Consider the following 26130-nt stretch of genomic DNA (forward strand, 5'->3'; position numbering starts at 1 on the left):
AGGAATAATATTGTTAAGATTCTGAAATTGACAAAACAAAATTAGTAATGTAAGAATTTAAAAGCAACAAGAAAATACAGCAGGGATATGATTAAATATATATTTTTCAACATGTTTAGACATTTTTTTTTTGCCATAAGATATGTTTAAAACATGCCTGGTGATATCAGCTGCTGTAAACTGGAAGTGCACGTAACAGCTGTGCCAGAAGACTCTGAGCCAGAATTTTCCCCTTTAGTGTTATCACCATTCAAAGAATCTGTGTGGATGGATTTTGTACTAGTTATAGTTGTTTTGTGACAAATAGACAGATGATCATGGCTGTTGATTTTTGGCATGCTTTTCTGTGGACAAGGCATCTCAACCATGGGCTGGTTTCTTAGTGATAAGTTCTGAACCTAAAGGGGAAAAAAAGTATGAAATATTGAGATTATTTATGATCAAATAACTATTAACACAATGTGAGACAACATTAAAGGGAACCACAACACCTTTTTGACATGTTCTAAACTAACTTTTTTTAATTGTGCAAAATAAACTAACAAACTATTCTGTATGCAGTATTTTCATCTTACTGCATTCTGTTGTAGATAAAAGCTTTATAATTTAAACGTTGCTCTTCAGACTTGTAACTGCAAAGTATGCTGCCATATTGCAAAGTTGGTTCCACAACAGTGGGTCACGTGATGCACACGGCACCTTCTATTTCTAAAGTTGAGGAAGCAAATTAAGACCTGCAGTGTCTAAGAAGAACGGCTTCAGGCAGACAGGCACTGTTATGTTTAAAAATAGCACACGCAGGGAAGCAATTGTGAGGGGGAGGAGAGGGAGGCACAGGGGGGAAGAAAGAAAGCATACACTCTGCATATAAAATTGCAACAAGGCATTTGCATTCATCTACATTACATATTTACTCCGGAGCCTTTCTTCCAAGTTCCCCCTGTGCATTCCTCTCCTCCCCCTGTGCATTCCTCTCCTCCCCCCTCCCACTTCCTTCCCTGCGTGTGCTATTTTTAAACATAACAGTGCCTGTCTGCCTGAAGCCGTTCTTCTTAGACACTGCAGGGCTCAATCTGCTTCCTTTAGAAATAGAAGGTGCCGTGTGCATCACGTGACCCACTGTTGTGGAACGTGCGTTGCAATATGGCAGCTTATATATTGCAAGTACAAGGCTGCTGAGCAATGTTTAAATGATAAAACTTTTATCTACAACAGAATGCAGTAAGATGAAGACTGCATACAGAATTGAAGTCAGTATATTTTGCATAATGAAAAAATATTGGTTTAAAATATTTCAAGCAGGTGTTGTGGTTCCCTTTTAACCCTGGAAAGCTTTACATCCATATTCCTCTCCCAATACAGCAGGAAAAAAATTCAGCATGTCTGCAGTTTAACCCCACAAAACATCTGCACTCCCCCATTATCCTTCTCAACTTTATCCACTACAGGCAAACTTTCTATACAACAAAATATAGTGTAGTGCTTTTCACACAAGATTTGATCTCCAATTTTTTGGGCATCATGGGTATACGGGGCATGTTTGATCAATTATTTTTTAAAACTTTCAATATGTTAGATTTTTTAAATCATAGTTCATTCACTTAGAAAACCATGTTTTCTGTCTTCGATATTTACATCAAACTCAAGAACAGTGCAAGATTTTTATTTCCATAAGAAGAAAGTGGCCGCAACTTATCACATCTTCTAAAACTGGATTTTTAATGGACATAAAACCCCAAATTTTTCTTTCATGATTCAGATAGAGCATACAATTTTCCAAATTACTTATATTATCAAATTTACTTCATTCTCTTTGTTGAAGGAGAAGCAATGCACTATTGGGAACTATCTAAAAAACTAAATTTATGCTCACCTGCTAAATTTCTTTCTTTTCGGATATGGTGAGTCCACGGCTTGAGTAATTAGAGTTGGGATTATCACTCCTGGCCAGCAGGAGGAGGCAAAGAGCACCACAGTTAAACTGCTAAGTATCACTCCCTTACCCACAACCCCCAGTCATTTGACCGAAGGGAAATGGAGAAAAAGGAGTAACACAAGGTGTAGAGGTGCATGAGGTTATAGTCAAAAGAACAACTGTCTTAAAATAAAGGGTGGGGCCGTGGACTCACCATATCCGGAAATAAATAAATTTATCAGGTAAGCTTACATTTTGTTTTTCTTTCCTAAGATATGGTGAGTCCAATATAACTGTTGGGAACCAATACCCAAGCTAGAGGACACAGATAAATAGGGAGGGACAAGACAGACAGTCCTAAACAGAAGGCACTACCGCTTGAAGAACCTTTCTCCCAAAGAAAATTTGGAAAAAGTATATAGAGAAGACCAAGTTGCGGCATTGCAAATTTGTTCCACAGAAGCTACATTTTTGAAAGCCCAAGAAGAGGAAACAGCTCTTGTGGAATGAGCCTTAATTATCTCAGGAGGCTGCTGTCCAGCAGTCTCATAAGTCAAAAGAAATATTCTTCGTAACCAAAAAGAAAGAGTAGTAGCAGTAGCTTTCTGACTTTTAAGTTTCCCAGAGAAACAGTCAAAGAGGGTAATATATCCTTTAACCCTATGTATATGTTTATGAAATAGACTCGTTATATTGTACGCCTTTTTTTCATATATCTGGAACATATGGAGTTGATATTCTGTACCGTGATGCACTGTCATCACTTTTTACTATTCTCTGGGACATTAACTTTTTTGCCCATAGAGATTTGGGTTTGCTCAATGTGAGGATACCTATAGTAAGAAGTACTTTGCGGCCAAATACTGATACTTTTATTCTATATAAAGTTTTGAAATGAGTGTATCACTTGAATTACAATTACCTGTGCACCTGAACACTGATTGCAAATTGACACAATTGTATACTCCATAAAAAGCTATCCCTGATGAAGTTCCTGTTGACATGAAACGCATAGGATGTTTATCTGACCTGCTGTACCACATATGATCTGTTGCTGTTTACCGTTTGTGAAAAAAACTACACTACTTGATGACCACCATTGGATCGTTTTCTTGTTTCTTTTAATATCTATGGAATGCATAGGCTCAAACAGAGCCTGCTGCAAAACATTAACAAGATTAAGGCTCCAAGGAGGAACAACAGGTTTAAACACAGGCCTGATTTTGACCAGGGCCTGACAAAAAGATTGAACATCTGGCACATCCGGCAGACACTATGTAACAAAATAGATAATGGAGAAATCTGACCTTTCAGAGAACTGACTGACAACCCTTTCTACAGACCATCTTGGAGAAAAGACAAAATTCTAGGAATCCTGACCCTTCTCCAAGAGTAGCCCAATAAAGGTATTTACGCTATACCTTATGGTAAATTTTTCGAGTAACAGGCTTGCGAGCCTGGATCATGGTCTCAATGACCGACTCAGAAAATCCACACTTAGACAGAACTAAGCATTCAATCTCCAAGCAGTCAGCTTCAGAGAAATGAGATTTGGATGGAGGAATGGACCTTGAGATAGAAGGTCCTTCCTCAGAGGCAACCTCCAGGGTGCCCGAGATGACATCTTCACTAGTATACTAGGAGATTGCGAAACTAGAATTGTTTCACTAGACAGTATGCACTTGTAGCACTCTAATGCCCAGACTCAGAAGGCATGGCTTCACAGAATGAGTTAAAATATAACTTTTATTGTTATTGTTAAAAACGATGTTAGACAAAAACACTCAAATAGTTTAAAATCACAAATGTTAGATAGAACCTGAGTATTGATTAATGTGATACCATTATATCAATATTCAACAAGGTCTATTTCATAGTATCACCATGGAGTATATAGTATATTCTAATACCTAGTGATTGATAGGTTCACTAGGGTTGTGGGGATATAGTATCTAGCTTGACATAGTGTGTTATAATGGCTGGAATTTGAAATGTTCCTACCGGAGTCCTAAAGTTAGTGTGTCAGTAGTGATCCACAGTAATATTATGATACTATAAATAGAGTACTGTGATTCTAGTGGTAAAGGACCATGCACTATATTAGATGGATAGTTTATCTATCGAGATGATATTATTTATCCTTGGATAGGAAAACTAATATTCTCGTCTCTTATATAATAATGGATAATATCTCAAATGATTAATATAGTACAAAGTTGTATTATATTGCTTGATTAATTGGGTTGGTATTGTACCACTGATAATAAAATACTGCTAATGGTACCTTAGTTACCTCTAGACTAGGAGTTCCTGGTACGGACTTTTGTTACATAGGTGGTTATTAATTATTGGTTAACCTTTCAGTAAGGAATGTGTATGTAGATTGTCAAGTATCTGACTGCTTAAATCACCATGTTTTCCTGTGGTATGTCCATAGTATACATCAATATCAGTAATTGTCAGGGTGCCAGGAATCAGACTGAGACGAGATGGCATACTGAGCAACAGATCTTGAACCTTGCTGAATGGACATGAGTCGTTTAGCAGCAGAGGAGGAGCGAGCCGGAACATCAAATACCCTTCGAAAGGAGGTCACAAATTCAGGGTTATTTGAAATCACAGGTTTATTAGTCTCCCACAAAGGATTAGCCCAGACAAGAGCTGTGTCAGAGAGTAACGAGATGAGAAATCCCACCTTAGCTCTGTCAGAGGGAAACGCCTGAGGTAACATTTCAAAGTAAATGCCCACCTGGTTCAAAAACCATCTGCACTGATTAGGATCGCCTCCATAATGCTGAGGTAGAGGTGCAGAACCGGACATGCTCCTGGTAGGACTAGGTGCAGCAGCGGAAACAGGAGCAGCTATAACTTGCTGGACACTTTGGTCCAAATGTGCAGTGCGAGTCAGCAGGGTTTGCAGGGCTAGTGCAAATTGATCCAAGTGGTGATCCTGTTCATCCATCCTGGAAATTATGGCAGGTAAAGGTGGATTATTAGCACCATCAGGATTCATGGCCCTTGCGTAATGTCAGGGTGCCAGGAATCAGACTGAGATGAGAAGTGCAAAAATAATCACACCTTTATTAATAGCAAAAAATAAAAAGTCCACAAGTCAAATAACAAGCTAGGAATCAAAACCAGAGCTGGTAGTCAGACGAGCCGAGTCAGGAGCCAAAGCGAGTAGTCAGACGAGCCGGAATCAGGAACAAGGAGAACAACAGAGCCAGGAACAAGCCAGGGATCAGGAACCAGGAGGGACGTCAGACAGCCAGGTAATACACAGGAGTTCTCACAAACAGGTCTTAGACAACGCAAGGGCAAAGCATACTGAACAGAGGCTCTTTAAATAATAATTGATGACATCACAATTCTGAGACTGCATCCTGTCTCACAATGATGATGTACACCAGTCTGGCCATAAAAGGAAGTGCAGGAAATGAGCAGCATCACACAGTATGCACCAGAGTCAGCAAGAGAGGTAAGTAAAATGGCTGCCAGCAGCACATGGCAAACAAAACAGGGAAAAAAGCCTAACAGTACCCTCCCCTCAACGACCCCTCCCCCGCGGGAGGACAAAAGGCTTATTGGGGATATGGGCATGGAAGGCTCGGAGGAGGGGGGGAGCATGAACATCAGAGGAGGGAACCAATGAATGCTCCGGACCATAGCCCCTCCAGTGAACCAAATACTGTACGCCTGGACATACGAGAGTCAATAATGCTGCTGACCTCATACTCCTCATGGTTGTCAACAAAGATAAGACGGGACAAGGCAACACAGTGGTAAACCGATTACAAACCAATGGTTTCAAGAGGGAGACATGAAAAACATTGGAGATGCACATTGCAGGAAGAAGGTCAAGAGTGTAGGCCACAGGAATGACTGGTCGGAGTATTTTAAAAGGACCAACATAACGGGGAGCCAGTTTATTGGAAGGCACACGAAGATTCAAATTGCGGGAGGACAGCCAAGCTCTCTCACCAACCTGGTAGGAAGGCGCGGGCAGACGCCTAAAATCAGCCTGGAACTTTTGGCGCTGCATAGAACGATGAAGGCAATCCTGAATCTGCACCCACGTGAAACGGAGTTGCCGGAGATGCTCCTCCAAAGCCGGAATACCCTGAGATATGAATGAATCGGGCAACAAGGATGGTTGAAACCAATAATTCGCCATGAACGGGGATAGCTTGGAGGAAGCATTAATAGCACTATTATGAGAAAACTCTGCCCAAGGTAACAGTTAAGACCAATTATTGTGGTGATCTGAGACATAGCAATGGAGGAACTGTTCCAGAGCTTGATTAGACCGTTCCGCAGCCCCATTGGATTGAGGGTGATATGCCGAGGAGAAGGAAAGCTGGATCCCCATTTGAGCACAAAAGGAACGCCAACACCTGGACACAAACTGGTTACCCCAGTCCGACACTATCTCCTTGGGTAACCCATGTAAACGGAAGACCTCCCGGGCAAAAATTTAAGCAAGCTCCTGAGCGGTAGGCAACTTCTTCAAGGGAATGCAATGTGACATTTTAGAAAAACGGTCAACCACCATAAGGATAACAATATTGCCATAGGAAACAGGGAGCTTGGCAATGAAGTCCATGGAAAGATGTGTCCAAGGACGCTCACCATTAGCAATAGGTTGAAGAAGACCCACAGGAAGACGTCGAGGAGTCTTATTCTGTGCACAAACTGAGCAGGAGGCAACATACGCAGCAACATCATAACGAAGACCTGGCCACCAGAATTGTTGAATGATAGACCAAATAATTTGTTTCTTGTCTGGGTGACCTGCGGCTTTAGGATAGTGGTAAGTGTGTAAAAGTTTAGTTAGAAGATTCTCAGGAACAAAACACTTACCACTAGGTTTCTTAGGAGGTGCATTGGTTTGTGGAGTAGGTACAGACTCCTTCTTGGACAGAGGGGAAAATTGTCGAGAGAGGGCATCAGCCCTAACATTCTTACTACCATACAGGTAGGAGTCCACATAATTAAACCGAGACAAAAATAGCGCCCATCTGGCCTGTCGGGGCGACAAACATTTTGCTTCAGATAGATAAGTTAAATTCTTGTGGTCAGTAAGAATGAGCACTGGCACGCTAGTACCCTCGAGAAGATGCCTCCATTCCTTGAGTGCCAAAATTATGGCCAGTAATTCCCTGTCACCAATTTTATAATTGCACTCCGCAGGAGACCATTTCTTAGAGAAGAAACCACACGGATGCAAGGAACCGTCAGGCGTAGGACGTTGAGACAAGAGGGCACCTACTCCAGTCTCAGATGCATCAACCTCAAGAACGAAAGGCAGGACAGGGTTAGGATGAGCCAGAACTGGAGCGACTATCAAAGGCCTTAATGGCAGTAGGTGACCAATGGAATGGATCATTCTCTTTACGGGTCATGTCTGTGATAGGTTTGACCAAGGAAGAATTTTTTTTAATAAACTTTCTATAGTAATTGGCAAACCCCAAAAAACATTGAATAGACCGAAGACCAACTGGGCGAGGCCACTGCAGAACTGCAGATAACTTGTCAAGATCCATGGAGAACCCTGCAATGGAGATAACATAACCTAGGAAGGTTACTTGAGTCTGATGGAACTCACACTTCTCGAGTTTACAAAACAGGCCATTCTCACTTAGTCTCTGAAGAACCCGTGTAACATCAAAACGATGAGTCTCAAGTGTGGGTGAGTGTATGAGGATGTCGTCCAAGTACACGACAACACACTGTTGCAACATATCTCATAGGACATCATTAATAAATTCCTGGAAAACAGCAGGAGCATTACATAGACCAAATGGCATTACAAGATACTCATAATGCCCGCTCCTGGTGTTAAATGCTGTTTTCCATTCATGGCCCTCCTTGATCCTAACGAGATTGTACGCTCCTCTCAAATCAAGTTTAGTAAAGACCGTAGCTCCCTTGAGGAGGTCAAAAAGTTCCGTAATGAGTAGGATAGGCATTCTTAATGGTAAGATGATTAAGACCCCTATAATCAATGCATGGTCTTAACTCGTCACCATTTTTCTTCACAAAGAAGAAGCCAGCCCCTGCAGGAGAGCAGGATTTTCGGATGATCCCCCGAGACAGAGCATCGGCAACATACTCCTCCATAGCAAAATTCTCCGCAACAGACAGAGGGTAAACCCGGCCCCGAGGAGGAATGGTTCCGGGTTGCAGGTCTATGGCACAATCCTAAGACTGGTGAGGAGGCAAGGTACCGGCACGCACCTTGTCAAAAACGTCTAGGAACTCTCGGTACTCCTCTGGCAATTGAGATACTGAAGAAGTGCACAAGACTTTAACTGGTTTCCGAAGACAAGTGGAAATACATTGCGGAGACCACGACAACATTTCGGACCTGCGCCAGTCGAGCCAGGGATAACCCAGAACAACCGGAAAATGTGGAGAGTTTATCACCTGGAACTGGAGAGTTTCAAAATGGAGAGCCCCAACAACCATGGATAACGGAGCAGTTTCGTGAGTAACGAGTGCGGGCTGAAGGGGCCTGCCATCAATGGCCTCAATAGCAAGCGGAACAGACCGAGGCAAAACAGGAATGGAGTGCTTTGATACAAAAGCACTGTCAATGAAATAGCATCCAGCACTGGAGTCAACAAGAGCCTGGGTGACTATGGAGGAGTCCACCCAGGAAAGGACAACCGTGACCAAAGGTTTCTCCTTTAGCGGTTCCGGGGACAAGGATAAACCACCCAAGGTCTGCCCCCGACAGGACCTTAGGTGTGAGCGTTTCCCGGCCGTGTAGGACAAGACTTCAAAAGGTGGCCCTGTAACCCACAATAGAAGCAGCCTAAAGGCCCTCTCTGCCGCGGAGAGACGCGTGAATCCCAACTGCATCGGCTCAGCAGTACCTGGTGACTCGGGACCAGGAGGCATGGGAGGAGAGGGAGGCATGGGTGGGAATGTACACGCAGGAGACAACGGAACTGGAGGCTTCCACAAGCGCTCCTTGAAAGAGGGCCTCTCACCTAGTCTGATGTCAATTAGGATAAAAAAAGACACCAATATCTCAAGATCTTCTGGTAAATCTCTGGCAGCAACTTCGTCTTTAATCGCATCAGAAAGCCCATGAAAGAAGGCGGCAACAAGGGCTTCATTGTTCCAACCTACCTTTGCGGCAAGCGTATGGAACTCAATGGCATACTGAGCAACAGATCTTGTACCTTGCTGAATGTACATGAGTCGTTTAGCAACAGAGGAGGAGGTAGCCGGAAGGAAAGGAGGCCACAAATTCAGGGTCATTTGAAATCACCGGTTTATTAGTCTCCCACAAGGGATTAGCCCAGGCAAGAGCTATGTCAGAGAGTAACGAGATGAGAAGTCCCACCTTAGCTCTGTCAGAGGGAAACGCCTGCGGTAACATCTAAAAGTAAATGCCCACCTGATTCAAAAACCCTCTGCACTGATTAGGATCACCACCATAACGCTGAGGTAGAGGTGCAGAACCGGACATGCTCCTGGTAGGACTAGGTGCAGCAGCGGAAACAGGAGCAGCCATAACGTGCTGGACACTTTGGTACAAATGTGCAGTGCGAGTCAGAAGGGTTTGCAGGGCTAGTGCAAATTGATCCAAGTGGTGATCCTGTTCATCCATCCTGGAAATTATGTCAGGTAAAGGTGGATTATTAGCCCCTTCAAGATTCATGGCCCTTGCTTAATGTCAGGGTGCCAGGAATCAGACTGAGACGAGAAATGCTAAAATAATCACACCTTTATTAATAGCAAAAAATAAAAAGTCCACAAATCAAATAACAAGCCAGGAATCAAAACCAGAGCTGGTAGTCAGACGAGCCGAGTCAGGAGCCAAAGCGAGTAGTCAGACGAGCCGGAATCAGGAACAAGGAGAACAGCAGAGTCAGGAACAAGCCAGGGATCAGGAACCAGGAGGGACGTCAGACAGCCAGTTAATACACAGGAGCTCTCACAAACAGGTCTGAGACAACGCAAGGGCAAAGCATACTGAACAGAGGCCCTTTAAATAATAAGTGATGACATCACAATTCTGAGACTGCATCCTGTCTCACACGGATGATGTACACCAGTCTGGCCAGAAAAGGACGTGCAGGAAATGAGCAGCATCACACAGTATGCACCAGAGTCAGCAAGAGAGGTGACTAAAATGGCTGCCAGCAGCACATGGCAAACAAAACAGGGAAAAAACCCTGACAGTAATGTTCCACTTATTAAAAGGGATTACATGTGTGGATTATCAAATATCTATCTGGTTTGATCACCATGTTTTACTTTAGTGTATCCATAGTGTACATCAACATCATATATATTCAACTATACTTGTCCGTCTGGCTAGGATAATGATTAGCCGTCACAGCTCATTGTATTTACTCAAGAATAATAAATCTCTTTTTCTGTCTGCATCTATTTTTCTTGTCACATCAATCTGACTGGTATGATCACCATATTCTACTATGGTGTGTCCACAATGTATACCAATGTAATGTATAGTTTACTATATTTGTCTGTCTGGCTAGAATAATAGTTAGCCGTTGCAGCTCATTAAATATCCTTCTCAGCTGATCAGGTTCCTATGTATGGTCTACACAACTATTATATGTAGTAAATTGTTAACGGATTTTCTAGCATTTACATAGTAGGATGATATAGCATTTGTGGCTGGTTATTGATGCTAATCGATATGTACACTGTTAATTATACTGCATATCTTCTCAATTATATGCCTGTGTTTGACCTACATAACCATAACATGGATTCACAGTTTAGGGCATTTCAGTGTCCTGTTTAATATTGTATGCTGCTATTAGCCCATTAACATTGTTTTTTAGAATTCAAAATTGCGCTGTATATAATTGCGTTGCACTTTATCTCACTAGTAAATGCTAGATTTGTATATCGCTATTGTAGTGGTTAATATATCCAATTGCATATATAATCATTAACAAATGTTAAGTTTATGTACCGCTATTCCGTGGTTAATATATCCCTTTGGATTGTACTGTGTGCGGTTGTACTAATATTCAATAGAACTGCTAAGTTTATATGCCGTTATTCAGCTAACAGTAATTTCAACTTTAAATTTACTATTTCCACCAGTGCAAGTTTATCAGTGTTTTAAAACATTTTCCCTGCTGATATAGGGTTCACTTATGGCAGTTAAATAATGCCCACCTTTAGTTACACTATATCTGTTCACATTAATATCGCTAGATAACACTAGGTTAGAAAAGGTTCTATCTTAACATTTTAAGTTTAAAAGCGTCCTCCACACTGCCCTGATGTGTTTTGCTCTTTCCTGGCTTTTGTAAACTATGGATACACTAAAGTAAAATATGGTGATCAAACCAGATAGATGATTTGATAATCCACACATGTAATCCCTTTTAATAAGTGGAACATTACTGATATTGTGTATATGTATACTGTGGACATACCACAGGAAAACATGGTGATTTAAGCAGTCAGATACTTGACAATCTACATACGCATTCCTTACTGAAAGGTTAACCAATAATTAATACCCACCTATGTAACAAAAGTCTGTACCAGGAACTCCTAGTCTAGAGGTAACTAAGGTACCATTAGCAGTATTTTATTATCAGTGGTACAATACCAACCCAATTAATCAAGCAATATAATACAACTTTGTACTATATTAATCATTTGAGATATTATCCATTATTATATAAGAGACGAAAATATTAGTTTTCCTATCCAAGGATAAATAATATCATCTCAATAGATAAACTATCCATCTAATATAGTGCATGGTCCTTTACCATTAGAACCACAGTACTCTATTTAGAGTATCATAATATTACTGTGGATCACTACTGACACACTAACTTTAGGTCTCCGGTAGGAACATTTCAAATTCCAGCCATTATAACACACTATGTCAAGCTAGATACTATATCCCCACAACCCTAGTGAACGTATCAATCACTAGGTATTAGAATATACCATGATACTATGAAATAGACCTTGTTGAATATTGATATAATGTTATCACATTAATCAATACTCAGGTTCTATCTAACATTTGTGATTTTAAACTATTTGAGTGTTTTTGTCTAACATACGGCTAGATTACGAGTTTTGCGGTATGAGTGAAAAAGCAGCGTTAAGGCTCTTTTTCACTACCGCTGGTATTACGAGTTTTACAGGTATAGCTGTACCGCACACTTTTTTGGCCGTAATGCAAAGTAACTACCGCAGCTTTCCAAAAGTCCTTTTTCAATGGGACTTCCATAGCGCCGGTATTACGAGTTTGCCTGGGAGGCCAAAAAGTGAGCGGTACAGCCTATACCGTCAAGATCCATACCGTAAACTGAAAGTCAGGCGTTATGTGTTTTATGCTACAACGCCGTAACATAAAACTCATAACTAAAGTGCTAAAAAGTACACTAACACCCATAAACTACCTATTAACCCCTAAACCGAAGCCCTCCCGCATCGCAAACACTAAAATAAAATTATTAACCCCTAATCTGCCACTCCAGACATCACTGCCACTATAATAAACATATTAACCCCTAAACCGCCGCACTCCCGCATCGCAAACACTAGTTAAATATTATTAACCCCTAATCTGCTGTCCCTAACATCGCCGCCACCTACATTACAGTTATTAACCACTAATCTGCCACCCCCAATGTTGCCGCCACTTACCTACACTTATTAACCCCTAATCTGCCGCCCCCAATGTTGCCGCCACCTACATTACAGTTTTAACCACTAATCTGCTGCCCCCAACATCGCCGCCACCTACCTACACTTATTAACCCCTAATCTGCCGCCCCCCAATGTCGCTGCAACCTACATTACAGTTATTAACCCCTAATCTGCCGCACCAACGTCGCCGCCACTATACTAAAGTTATTAACCCCTAAACCTAAGTCTAACCCTAACACCTACTAACTTTAATATAATTAAAATAAATCTGAATAAATATTACTATCATTAACTAAATAATTCCTATTTAAAACTAAATACTTACCTGTATAATAAACCCTAAGCTAGCTACAATATAACTAATAGTTACATTGTAGCTATCTTAAGTTTTATTTTTATTTCACAGGCAAGTTTGTATCTATTTTAACTAGCTAGAATAGTTACTAAATAGTTATTAACTATTTACTAACTACCTAGCTAAAATAAATACAAATTTACCTGTAAAATAAAACCTAATTTGTTTTACACTAACACCTAACCTTACACTACAATTAAATAAATTACATTAATTAAATACAATTAACTAAATTACAAAAAAAACTAACACTAAATTACACAAAATAAAAAATAAATTATCATATATTTAAACTAATTACACCTAATTTAATAGCCCTATCAAAATAAAAAAAAACCCTAGCCTAAACTAAACTACCAACAGCCCTTAAAAGGGCCTTTTGCGGGGCATTGCCCCAAACAAATCAGCTCTTTTACCTGTAAAAAAAAATACAAACAACCCCCAACAGTAAAATTAGAAGTAGAATTCTATCAGCCAATCGGAATTAAAGGTGAAAAAATCCTATTGGCTGATGCAATCAGCCAATAGGATTGTGCTTCAATCCTATTGGCTGTTCCAATCAGCCAATAGAATGCAAGCTCAAGGAACCTTCATTCTGCAAGAAGACGTCGATTGAAGAGGATGCTCCGTGCCGGATGTCTTGAAGATGGAGCCGCTCCGCCCCGGATGGATGAAGATAAAAGAAGATGCTGTCTGGATGAAGACTTCTGCGGGCTTGGATGAAGACTTCGGCCGCTTGGATGAAGACTTCTGCCGGCTTCGATTAGGACTTCTGCCGCTTTGTTGAGGATGGATGTCGGGTCTTCAAAAACTGTAAGTGGATCTTCGGGGGTTAGTGTTAGTTTTTTTTTTAAGGGTTTATTGGGTGGGTTTTATTTTTAGCTTAGGGTTTGGGCAGAAAAAGAGCTAAATGCCCTTTTAAGGCGATGGGGAGCTTAGGTTTTTTATTTAGGATTTTATTTGGGGGGTTGGCTGTGTGGGTCGTGGGTTTTACTGCTGGGGGTTGTTTGTATTTTTTTTTTACAGGTAAAAGAGCTGATTTCTTTGGGGCAATGCCCCGCAAAAGGCCCTTTTAAGGGCCATTGGCAGTTTAGTTTAGGCTAGGGTTTTTTTTTTTTATTTTGGGGGGGCTTTTTTATTTTGATAGTGCTATTAGATTAGGTGTAATTAGTTTCAATATCTGATAATTTCTTTTTTATTTTGTGTAATTTAGTGTTTGTTTTTTTGTAATTTAGTTAATTGTATTTATTTTATATAATTTATTTAATTGTAGTGTAAGGTTAGGTGTTAGTGTAACTCAGGTTAGGTTTTATTTTACAGGTAAATTTGTATTTATTTTAGCTATGTAGTTAGTAAATAGTTAATAACTATTTACTAAGTATTCTACCTAGTTAAAATAAATACAAACTTACCTGTGAAATAAAAATAAAACCTAAGATAGCTACAATGTAACTATTAGTTATATTGTAGCTAGCTTAGGGTTTATTTTACAGGTAAGTATTTAGTTTTAAATAGGAATTATTTAGTTATTAATAGTAGGTTTTATTTAGATTTATTTTAATTACTTTAAATTTAGGGGGTGTTAGGGGTTAATAACTTTAGTATAGTGGCAGCGACATTGGGGGCGGCAGAATAGGGGTTAATAAGTGTAGGTAGGTGGCGGCGACATTGGGGCGGCATATTAGGGGTTAATAAGTGTAGGTAGGTGGTGGCGACATTGGGGATGGCAGATTAGAGGTTAATAAGTGTAGGTAGGTGGCGGCGACATTGGGGGTGGAAGATTAGGGGTTAATAATTGTAATGTAGGTGTCGGCGGGAGCAGATTAGGGGTTAATAAGTGTACTGTAGGTGGCAGGCGATGTCGGGGGGCAGCAGATTAGGGGTGTTTAGACTCAGGGTTTATGTTAGGGTGTTAGGTGTAAACATAACTTTAGTTTCCCTATAGGAATCAATGGGGCTGCGTTACGGAGCTTTACGCTGCTTTATTGCAGGTGTTAGACTTTTTTTTCAGCCATCTCTCCCCATTGATGTCTATGGGGAAATCGTGCACGAGCGCGTAAAACCAGCTCACCGCAGCTCACCACAGCGCTGGTATTGGAGTGCGGTATGAAGTTAAATTTTGCTTTACGCTGCAATATTGCCTGAAAACGCTGGGTTTTTGTAAACCTGTAATACCAGCGCTGTAGGTAAGTGAGCGGTGACAATAACTTGCAAGTTAGCACTGAGCCGCTCATAACGCAAAACTCGTAATCTTGCCGATAGTTTTTAACAATAACAATAAAAGTTATATTTTAACACATTCTGTGAATCCATGCCTTCCGAGTCTGGGCATTAGAGTGCTACAAGTGCTACAAGTGCATACTGTCTAGTGGAACAATTCTAGTTCCGCAATCTCCTAGTATATATTAAATTATGCACAAGCACCAACCCACCCAGTGGGGTTTGCCTAGAAGAGTGCCATTGTTAAATCCATTTCCTAGTAGTGACATCTTCACTAGGTCTGCATACCAGATCCATGCAGGAGCTATTAGAATAAACGATGCTCTCTCCTGTTTGATACGAGCAATAACTCATGGAAGGAGCACAAACGGAGGAAACAGGTATGCTAGACCGAAATCTCTTGACCTTGAACCATACCTTGGAAGCTTGGCATTCTGCCAAGATGCCATCAGATCAGACTCCAGCACCCTCTATTTGAGGGTTAACCTGGAGAACACCTCCGGATGGAGAGCCCACTCCCCGGGATGAAATGTCTGTCTGCTCAGGAAATCCGCTTCCTAGTTGTCCACTCCTGGAATGTGGATGGCAGATAGACAACAATTGTGAGCTTACGTCCACTGAATAATCCGTGCCACCTCCTTCATGGCTAAGAAACTCAGAGTTCCTCCCTGGTGGTTGATGTAAGCCACTGAGGTGATGCTGTCCAACTGAAACCTGATGAACTGGGCTTAGGACAATTGAGGCCAATCCATCAGAGTATTGTAAATCGCTCTCAACTCCAAGATGTTTATGGGAGAGCAGACTCCTCCCGGGTCCATAGTCCCTGCACCTTTATGAGTCTCAGACTGTTCCCCCAGCCTAGAAGGCTGGCGTCCATGATCACAAATCACCCAGGAAGGTCTCCGGAAACATGTGCCCTGAGACAGATGGTCCTGAGAAAGCCACCACGGGAGAGAGTCTCTTGTTGACTGGTCTAGATCTATCCTCTGAGACAGATCCGAATGGTCTTCATTCCATTGTCTGAGCATGCATAATTGCAGAGCTCTCAAATGGAATCGAGCAAAGGAAATGATGTCCATGAAAGCGACCAGGAGAGTATTTTGGATTTTCTGACCTCCATCAGAAAATTTTTCATAGATAGGGAATCTATTATTTTCCCTAAGAAAGCCAATCTTGTAGCTGGAACAAGGGAACTCTTTTCCAGATTCACTTTCCATCCTTGGGAACGTAGAAAAAACATAATTTATGCTTACCTGATAAATGTATTTCTCTTGAAGTGTATCCAGTCCACGGATCATCCATTACTTGTGGGATATTCTCCTTCCCAACAGGAAGTTGCAAGAGGATCACCCACAGCAGAGCTGCTATATAGCTCCTCCCCTCACTGCCATATCCAGTCATTCGACCGAAACAAGCCGAGAAAGGAGAAACCATAGGGTGCAGTGGTGACTGAAGTTTAATTAAAATTTAGACCTGCCTTAAAAGGACAGGGCGGGGCCGTGGACTGGATACACTACAAGAGAAATACATTTATCAGGTAAGCATAAATTATGTTTTCTCTTGTTAAGTGTATCCAGTCCACGGATCATCCATTACTTGTGGGATACCAATACCAAAGCTAAAGTACACGGATGATGGGAGGGACAAGGCAGGAACTTAAACGGAAGGAACCACTGCCTTTAGAACCTTTCTCCCAAAAACAGCCTCCGAAGAAGCAAAAGTATCAAATTTGTAAAATTTTGAAAAGGTATGAAGCGAAGACCAAGTCGCAGCCTTGCAAATCTTTTCAACAGAGGCCTCATTTTTAAAGGCCCAGGTGGAAGCCACAGCTCTAGTAGATTGAGCTGTAATTCTTTCAGGGGGCTGCTGTCCAGCAGTCTCATATGCTAAACGGATTATACTCCGAAGCCAAAAGGAAAGAGAGGTTGCCGAGGCCTTTTGACCTCTCCTCTGTCCAGAGTAAACAACAAACAGGTTAGATGTTTGACGAAAATCATTAGTAGCCTGCAAGTAAAACTTCAATGCACGGACTACGTCTAGATTATGCAAAAGACGTTCCTTCTTTGAAGAAGGATTAGGGCATAATGATGGAACAACAATCTCTTGATTGATATTCTTGTTAGAAACCACCTTAGGTAAAAACCCAGGTTTTGTACGCAGAACTACTTTATCTGAATGAAAGATCAGATAAGGAGAATCACAATGTAAGGCAGATAACTCCGAGACTCTCCGAGCCGAGGAAATAGTCATCAGAAAAATAACTTTCCATGATAGAAGTTTGATATCAATAGAATGAAGGGGTTCAAACAGAACCCCTTGAAGAACTTTAAGAACCAAGTTTAAGCTCCATGGGGGAGCAACAGGTTTAAACACAGGCTTAATTCTAACTAAAGCCTGACAAAATGCCTGAACGTCTGGAACTTCTGCCAGACGCTTGTGTAAAAGAATAGACAGAGCAGAAATCTGTCCCTTTAAAGAACTAGCTGATAATCCTTTGTCCAAACCCTCTTGGAGGAAGGACAATATTCTAGGAATCCTAACCCTACTCCATGAGTAATTCTTGGATTCACACCAATGAAGATATTTACGCCATATCTTGTGGTAAATTTTCCTGGTGACAGGCTTTCGTGCCTGTATTAAGGTATCAATTACTGACTCTGAGAAGCCACGCTTTGATAGAATCAAGAGTTCAATCTCCATGCAGTCAGTCTCAGAGAAAGTAGATTCGGATGATTGAAAGGACCTTGTATTAGAAGGTCTTGTCTCAGAGGCAGAGTCCATGGTGGAAAGGATGACATGTCCACTAGGTCTGCATACCAGGTCCTGCGTGGCCACGCAGGCGCTATCAATATCACCGATGCTCTCTCCTTTTTGATTTTGGCAATCAGACGAATGTGAGCAGAGGAAACGGTGGAAACACATAAGCCAGGTTGAAGAACCAAGGCGCTGCTAGAGCATCTATCAGTACCGCTTCTGGGTCCCTGGACCTGAATCCGTAACAAGGAAGCTTGGCATTCTGGCGAGACGCCATGAGATCCAGTTCTGGTTTGCCCCAACGAAGAACCAATTGAGCAAACACCTCCGGATGGAGTTCCCACTCCCCCGGATGAAAAGTCTGACGACTTAGAAAATCCACCTCCCAGTTCTCTACCCCTGGGATATGGATCGCTGACAGGTGGCAAGAGTGAGTCTCTGCCCAGCGAATTATCTTGGAGACTTCTGACATCGCTAGGGAACTCCTGGTCCCCCCTTGATGGTTGATGTAAGCCACAGTCGTGATGTTGTCCGACTGAAATCTGATGAACCTCAGTTTTGCTAACTGAGGCCAAGCTAGAAGAGCATTGAATATTGCTCTTAACTCCAGAATATTTATTGGGAGGAGTTTCTCCTCCTGAGTCCATGAACCCTGAGCCTTCAGGGAGTTCCAGACTGCACCCCAACCTAGAAGGCTGGCGTCTGTTGTTACAATGGTCCAATCTGGCCTGCGAAAGGTCATACCTTTGGACAGATGGACCCGAGATAACCACCAGAGAAGAGAATCTCTGGTTTCCTGATCCAGATTTAGTAGAGGGGACAAATCTGTGTAATCCCCATTCCACTGACTGAGCATGCATAATTGCAGCGGTCTGAGATGCAGGCGCGCAAATGGCACTATGTCCATCGCCGCTACCATTAAGCCGATTACTTCCATGCACTGAGCCACCGTGGGGCGCGGAATGGAGTGAAGAACACGGCAAGCATTTAGAAGTTTTGTAACCTGGACTCCGTCAGGTAAATTTTCATTTCTATAGAATCTATCAGAGTCCCTAGGAAGGAAACCCTTGTGAGAGGAGATAGAGAACTCTTTTCTTCGTTCACTTTCCACCCATGCGACCTCAGAAATGCCAGAACTATCTCTGTATGAGACTTGGCAATTTGAAAGCTTGTATCAGGATGTCATCTAGGTAAGGAGCCACCGCTATGCCTCGCGGTCTTAGAACCGCCAGAAGTGAGCCCAGAACCTTTGTAAAAATTCTTGGGGCTGTAGCCAACCCGAATGGAAGAGCTACAAACTGGTAATGCCTGTCTAGAAAGGCAAACCTCAGGAACCGATGATGATTCTTGTGAATCGGAATGTGAAGGTAGGCATCCTTTAAGTCCACTGTGGTCATGTACTGACCCTCTTGGATCATGGGTAAAATGGTTCGAATAGTTTCCATCTTGAATGATGGAACTCTGAGGAATTTGTTTAGGATCTTTAAATCCAAAATTGGTCTGAAGGTTCCCCTCTTTTTTGGGAACCACAAACAGATTTGAATAAAACCCCTGTCCTTGTTCCGTCCGCGGAACTGGATGGATTACTCCCATTACAAGGAGGTCTTGCATGCAGCTTAGGAATGCCTCTTTCTTTATTTGGTTTGCAGATAATCTTGAAAGGTGAAATCTCCCTTGTGGGTGAGAAGCTTTGAAGTCCAGAAGATATCCCTGAGATATGATCTCCAACGCCCAGGGATCCTGAACATCTCTTGCCCACGCCTGGGTGAAGAGAGAGAGTCTGCCCCCCTACTAGATCCGTTGTCGGATAGGGGGCCGCTCCTTCATGCTGTCTTGGAGGCAGCAGCAGGCTTTCTGGCCTGCTTGCCCTTGTTCCAGGACTGGGTAGGTTTCCAGGCCTGCTTAGATTGAGCAAAAGTTCCCTCTTGTTTTGAAGTAGAGGAAGCTGATCCTGCACCTGCCTTGAAATTTCGAAAGGCACGAAAATTAGACTGTTTGGCCCTTGACTTGGCCCTGTCCTGAGGAAGGGTATGACCCTTACCTCCAGTAATGTCAGCAATAATTTCTTTCAAACCAGGCCCGAATAAGGTCTGCCCCTTGAAAGGAATGTTGAGTAATTTAGACTTTGAAGTCACATCAGCTGACCAGGATTTAAGCCATAGCGCCCTGCGCGCCTGGATGGCGAATCCGGAATTCTTAGTCGTTAGTTTAGTCAAATGAACAATGGCATCAGAAACAAATGAGTTAGCTAGCTTAAGTGTTCTAAGCTTGTCAATAATTTCAGTCAATGGAGCTGTATGGATGGCCTCTTCCAGGGCCTCAAACCAGAACGCCGCCGCAGCAGTGACAGGCGCAATGCATGCAAGGGGCTGTAAAATAAAAAATTGTTGAATAAACATTTTCTTAAGGTAACCCTCTAATTTTTTATCCATTGGGTCTGAAAAAGCACAACTGTCCTCAACCGGGATAGTGGTACGCTTTGCTAAAGTAGAAACTGCTCCCTCCACCTTAGGGACTGTCTGCCATAAGTCCTGTGTAGTGGCATCTATTGGAAACATTTTTCTAAATATAGGAGGTGGGGAAATGGGCACACCGGGTCTATCCCACTCCTTACTAATAATTTCTGTAAGCCTTTTAGGTATTGGAAAAACATCAGTACTCACCGGCACTGCATAGTATTTATCCAGCCTACACATTTTCTCTGGCACTGCAATTGTGTCACAGTCATTCAGAGCAGCTAATATCTCTCCAAGCAATACACGGAGGTTCTCAAGCTTAAATTTAAAATTAGAAATCTCTGAATCAGGTTTCCCCCGATTCAGAGACGTCACCCACAGACTGAAGCTCCTCCGTCCTCAGGTTCTGCATATTGTGACGCAGTATCAGACATGGCTCTTACAGCATCTACGCGCTCTGTATCTCGTCTAACCCCAGAGCTATCGCGCTTGCCTCTCAATTCAGGCAATCTGGCTAATACCTGTGACAGGGTATTATTCATGATTGCAGCCATGTCCTGCAAAGTAATCGCTATGGGCATCCCTGATGTACTTGGCGCCATATTAGCGTGCGTCCCTCGAGCGGGAGGCGAAGGGTCCGACACGTGGGGAGAGTTAGTCGGCATAACTTCCCCCTCAACAGACCCCTCTGGTGACAATTCTTTTATAGATAAAGACTGATCTTTACTGTTTAAGGTGAAATCAATACATTTAGTACACATTCTCCTATGGGGCTCCACCATGGCTTTTAAACATAATGAACAAGTAGTTTCCTCTGTGTCAGACATGTTTGTACAGACTACCAATGAGACTAGCAAGCTTGGAAAACACTTTAAACCAAGTTAACAAGCAATATAAAAAAACGTTACTGTGCCTTTAAGAGAAACAAATTTTGGCAAAATTTGAAATAACAGTGAAAAAAGGCAGTTACACTAACAAATTTTTTACAGTGTATGTAACAAGTTAGCAGAGCATTGCACCCACTTGCAAATGGATGATTAACCCCTTAATACCAAAAACGGAATTATAAATGACAAAACGTTTTTTAAACACAGTCACAACAACTGCCACAGGTCTACTGTGGTTGTTACCCCTCCTCAAACACGACTTTTGAAGCCTTTTGAGCCCTTCAGAGATGTCCTGTATCATGCAGAAGGAAGCTGTCTCTGTCTGTAATTTTAGCTGTGCAGAAAAGCTAAAATAGGCCCCTCCCACTCATATTACAACAGTGGAAAGCCTCAGGAAACTGTTTCTAGGCAAAAATCAAGCCAGCCATGTGGAGAAAAAAACTAGGCCCCCATAAGTTTTGTCACCAAACATATATAAAAACGATTAACATGCCTGCAAACGTTTTATATTACACTTTTATAAGAGTATGTATCTCTGTTAATAAGCCTGATACCAGTCGCTATTAAATCACTGCATTTAGGCTTAACTTACATTAATCCGGTATCAGCAGCATTTTTCTAGCAAATTCCATCCCTAGAAATATGTTAACTGCACATACCTTATTGCAGGAAAACCTGCACGCCATTCCCCCTCTGAAGTTACCTCACTCCTCAGAATATGTGAGAACGGCCATGGATCTTAGTTACTTCTGCTAAGATCATAGAAATCACAGGCAGATTCTTCTTCTAATGCTGCCTTTGATAAAAACAGTACACTCCGGTACCATTTAAAAATAACAAACTTTTGATTGAAGTTAAGAAACTACTATAATACACCACTCTCCTCTTACTACGTCCATCTTTGTTGAGAGCTGCAAGAGAATGACTGGATATGGCAGTGAGGGGAGGAGCTATATAGCAGCTCTGCTGTGGGTGATCCTCTTGCAACTTCCTGTTGGGAAGGAGAATATCCCACAAGTAATGGATGATCCGTGGACTGGATACACTTAAAAAGAGAAAACAACAAGATCTCTGTATGAGAGTTTGCTTGTTGAAAACCAATATGTCGTCCAGATATGGTGACACTGCAATTACCCGCGACATGATCACTGCCAAGAGAGCCCCCCAGAACCTTTAAGAAAATTCTGGGAGCTGTGGCAAGGCCAAACGATAGAGCTACAAACTGAAAGTTGTTTGTCTAGAAAGGCGAATCTTAGGAATTTCTGATGATCCCTGTGGATGGGAACATGAAGATACACGTCCTTCAGGTCTATGGTCGTCATGAACTGACCCTCTTGGACCAAAGGAAGAATGGAACGAATGGAATGGAAAGAATGGAAAGTTGAGACACATTAGGTCTAAAATGGGTCAAAAAGTTCCCTCTTTTTTTGGGAACCACGAACAGATTTGAATAGAATCCTAGACTCTGTTCCTTACTGGAACTGGAACAATCACTCCCAGGGAGGAAAGGTTCTGAACGCAGTTCAAGAATGCCTCTCTTTTTACCTGGTCTGCAGATAATCTTGAGAGGTAGAATCTGCCCCTGGGAGGGAAAGTTTTGAATTCTATCTTGTAACCCTGATATACTATGCCCACAGCCCAAGGATCTGGGACATCTCATATTCAGGCTTGACAAAACAGGGAAAGTCTGCCCCCCACTTGATCCGATCCCGGACCGGAGGCCGACCCTTCATGCTGACTTACATTCAGCTGCTAGTTTCTTTTATTGCTTCCCCTTGTTCCAAGACAGACTTGGACTGTCCCTGCATGGAAGAAGGAGAGAAAGACTTTTCTTTGAAGTTACGAAAGGAATGAAAATTACGTTGATGTCCTTTATATCTGTTCTTCTTTTCTTGAGGTAGAAAATACACTTTTCCACCCGTAATATCAGAAATGATTTCTGCCAGACCAGGTCCAAACAAGGTTTCGGTACCCTTGTAAGGAAGTGCCAGAAGCTTGGACTAAGAGGTAACATCAGCTGACCAAGATTTTAGCCACAAAGCCCTGCGGGCTAAGACAGTGAAGCCAGACATCTTGGCTCCCAGTCTAATAATTTGTAAGTTAGCATAAGAAATAAAGGGAATTCGCTAGCTTGAGAGCCTTAATCCTATCTTGGATCTCTTCCAATGGAGTCCTCTACTAAAACTGATTCAGACAAGGCATCACACCAATAAGATGCAGCACTTGCTACTGTGGCAATGCAAACTGCAGGTTGCCATTGAAGACCTTGATGAACATACATCTTTTTCAAATAAGCCTCCAGCTTCTTATCCATTGGATGCTTAAAGGAGCAGCTATCCTCTATAGGGATCTTAGTTCTCTTAGCCAGAGTAGAAATAGCCCCTTCTACTTTAGGCACCCGGTGCCATGAATCTTTAATGGACCGTCAGCAACAGGAAACACATTTTTAAAGACAGGAAACAGGAGAAAGGTATCCCTGGCTTCTCCAATTCCTGTGAAATAATCTCCATCACACGGTCAGGAACAGGAAACACTTCCACAGAGGAAGGAACATCATAGTATTTATTAAGTTTACTAGATTTCTTAGGGTTGACAATGACAGAAGTATCAGAGACGTCCAAAGTAGCCAATACCTCCTTTAACAGTACACAAAGGTATTAAAGCTTAAATCTGAAGTTTACTTCTTCAGTATCGGATGAAGAAATTATACTGTCTGAATCTGAGATTTCACCCTCAGAAGCTACCAACGTATCTCCCTCATAAGACTTATGAGGGAGGGCAAGCTGCGTAGCAGTAGATGGAACAGAATTCTTACTGTCTGAATGTCTAATTTTCCTCTTGCATTTTCCCAGCAAATGAAAAGCAGATAATGCCTCAGATACCGCAGAAAATAACTGAGCAGCAAAATCAGCAGGCAAATAAACTCCTCCAGGAGGCCGAGAAGAACTGCAGGGCACTGAGGCATGGGACTTTGAGGAGAAAGCTGTGGCATTGCCTGAACAGCATCATCCTGAGAGACATTTGGCTCAGCAGGTAAAAATTTTATTTTTACACTCTATAGTTATAGTTAAACATGCATAGGTAAAACAATTTGTGCATCCAAACATAGTAAGCATCTGTCCAGAGAAACATCTCCCTGATCCATGATTTCAATAAAAAGAAAAAATCCCACAACAAATGGAATGACTACGAATTATAAAATGACTACTGTCACTTTAACAAAAAAAAAAACACATTTATCCCACAAAGCATTATATACGCTAAATTAGACTCTTAAAAATAAAGGCAAATAAGTCTTGGACCTCTACACCTCAGGTCTGAGGTGCCCTACCGTAATTAGCAAATAAAGCAATGTTAGCTGAACAAGAGCCTCATTCAGTGATCGTCCCGACACAGGAGAAACAAGAAGAAGTGACACTGCTCCGATTTCACAGAGAGCGGGAAGTCACATGACCAGCAGAGCAAGGGAAACTGCACAGTTACTAAAAAGTGCGCGTTCCCTAGCTCTGCCATAAGACTGGAGTTAAATTACGATCCAGAAAGGAAACTGACTGAATAAAACTGACACCCATTTTAAGTGCACAATAGTACAGTCACAACTGTCTCACATACTAAGCCCCAATAAAAGTTATATACCCAGATTTCAAACAGCGATTAAACATATCAAGCCACAGGGGAAAAATATCCCACACTTAGAGGGAAAATTTAACCCCTAGTCTCCCACATCAATGCCTGCACCCCTGCTCAATTAAATCAGATTAATGGATTATCTTTAAATGTCCCAATAATACTGCAGCTGTAATACCCTTCTGAAGTGCAAGTCTCCAGTACCTAGAATGACAAAAATGCATTTACCTGCAAGTCTAGCTGTCCGGCAGGAAGACAGCTCACAAGGCGTTGAAAGGACACATACTCCTTACAGAGACCCTGTAGAAAAAAGAAACGCAACAGAGTAACCAACTCTGGCTTTCTATGACTAGGGCAGCAATATGTTAGGAAACAAAGTAAGGACCATCTCACAACTTCCTAACTGTCTTACAAAGCCACAACTACTCTACCTGAAGAGATTCGGATGTGGACTCAGCTAAACCCAAATCCTTGCTTGCAGGGAACAGTATCCAAAAAAAGGAATTCACTTCTTCAGACACCAAAACTTCACCTCCTCAATTGACAGAGGCAAAGAGAATGACTGGGGATTATGGGTTAGGGGAGTGACACTTAACAGTTTTGCTGTGGTGCTCTTTGGCTCTTCTGTTGGCCAGGAGTGATATTTTTACTAGTAATTGGAATAAAGTGGGACTCTTCATATCTGAGGAAAGAATTAAGGCCTTTTAGCCCCCAGAGAACACACATATACATGGGTGGTATCACTGTACTCAGGAGATGTTGCTGAACACATATTGGGTGTTCTTTGGTAGTCAGAAAAAGCAGCAAAATGAAAGTTCCTTTGGCTTGTTAAAAATCGCCTTTAGGCAATAGGCATGGGGATCAAAGACACAACACACAACGTTTCAGGGCAATCCCTTTAATCATGTTGATACACACTAACAATACCCTACCTCCTTTTATAATCATTTCATAATAATGATGTAACTGGTTAATTAGGTACAACACCTTCCTTAAAGCACATAGGTAAATATCAATCGGTATACTCAATTCAAACACCTAGGGGCAATGAGAGCATATGCAAAATATAAATTTAAATTTAAAATCACGAAAGCTACAGTATCTGAGTAAATATACAAACTAACTACTATATTAAAAGTCCAAAAGAAAGGGTGCACCAGCCTTGGCAAATTTGATATAAAAGACCTTTATTGTGCCATGGTCCACAAACAAACAACGTTTTAGACCTACATTAGGTCCTTA

At 41.8% G+C, this 26130-nt stretch overlaps 1 protein-coding gene across 1 annotated transcript in view; it reads right to left on the minus strand.

Moving 5' to 3' along the window:
- PHC3 (polyhomeotic homolog 3) overlaps positions 1 to 26130 on the minus strand; it is a 1036700-nt gene that overhangs the window by 500426 nt on the left and 510144 nt on the right. Inside the window, exon 7 of the mRNA XM_053710129.1 lies at positions 158 to 398. Within this exon, the coding sequence (XP_053566104.1) occupies positions 158 to 398 (241 nt within the window). The remainder of the gene's footprint in view (positions 1 to 157; positions 399 to 26130) is intronic.

This window comes from Bombina bombina, chromosome 4, assembly GCF_027579735.1.
Source record: "Bombina bombina isolate aBomBom1 chromosome 4, aBomBom1.pri, whole genome shotgun sequence".
Lineage (NCBI taxonomy): Eukaryota > Metazoa > Chordata > Amphibia > Anura > Bombinatoridae > Bombina > Bombina bombina.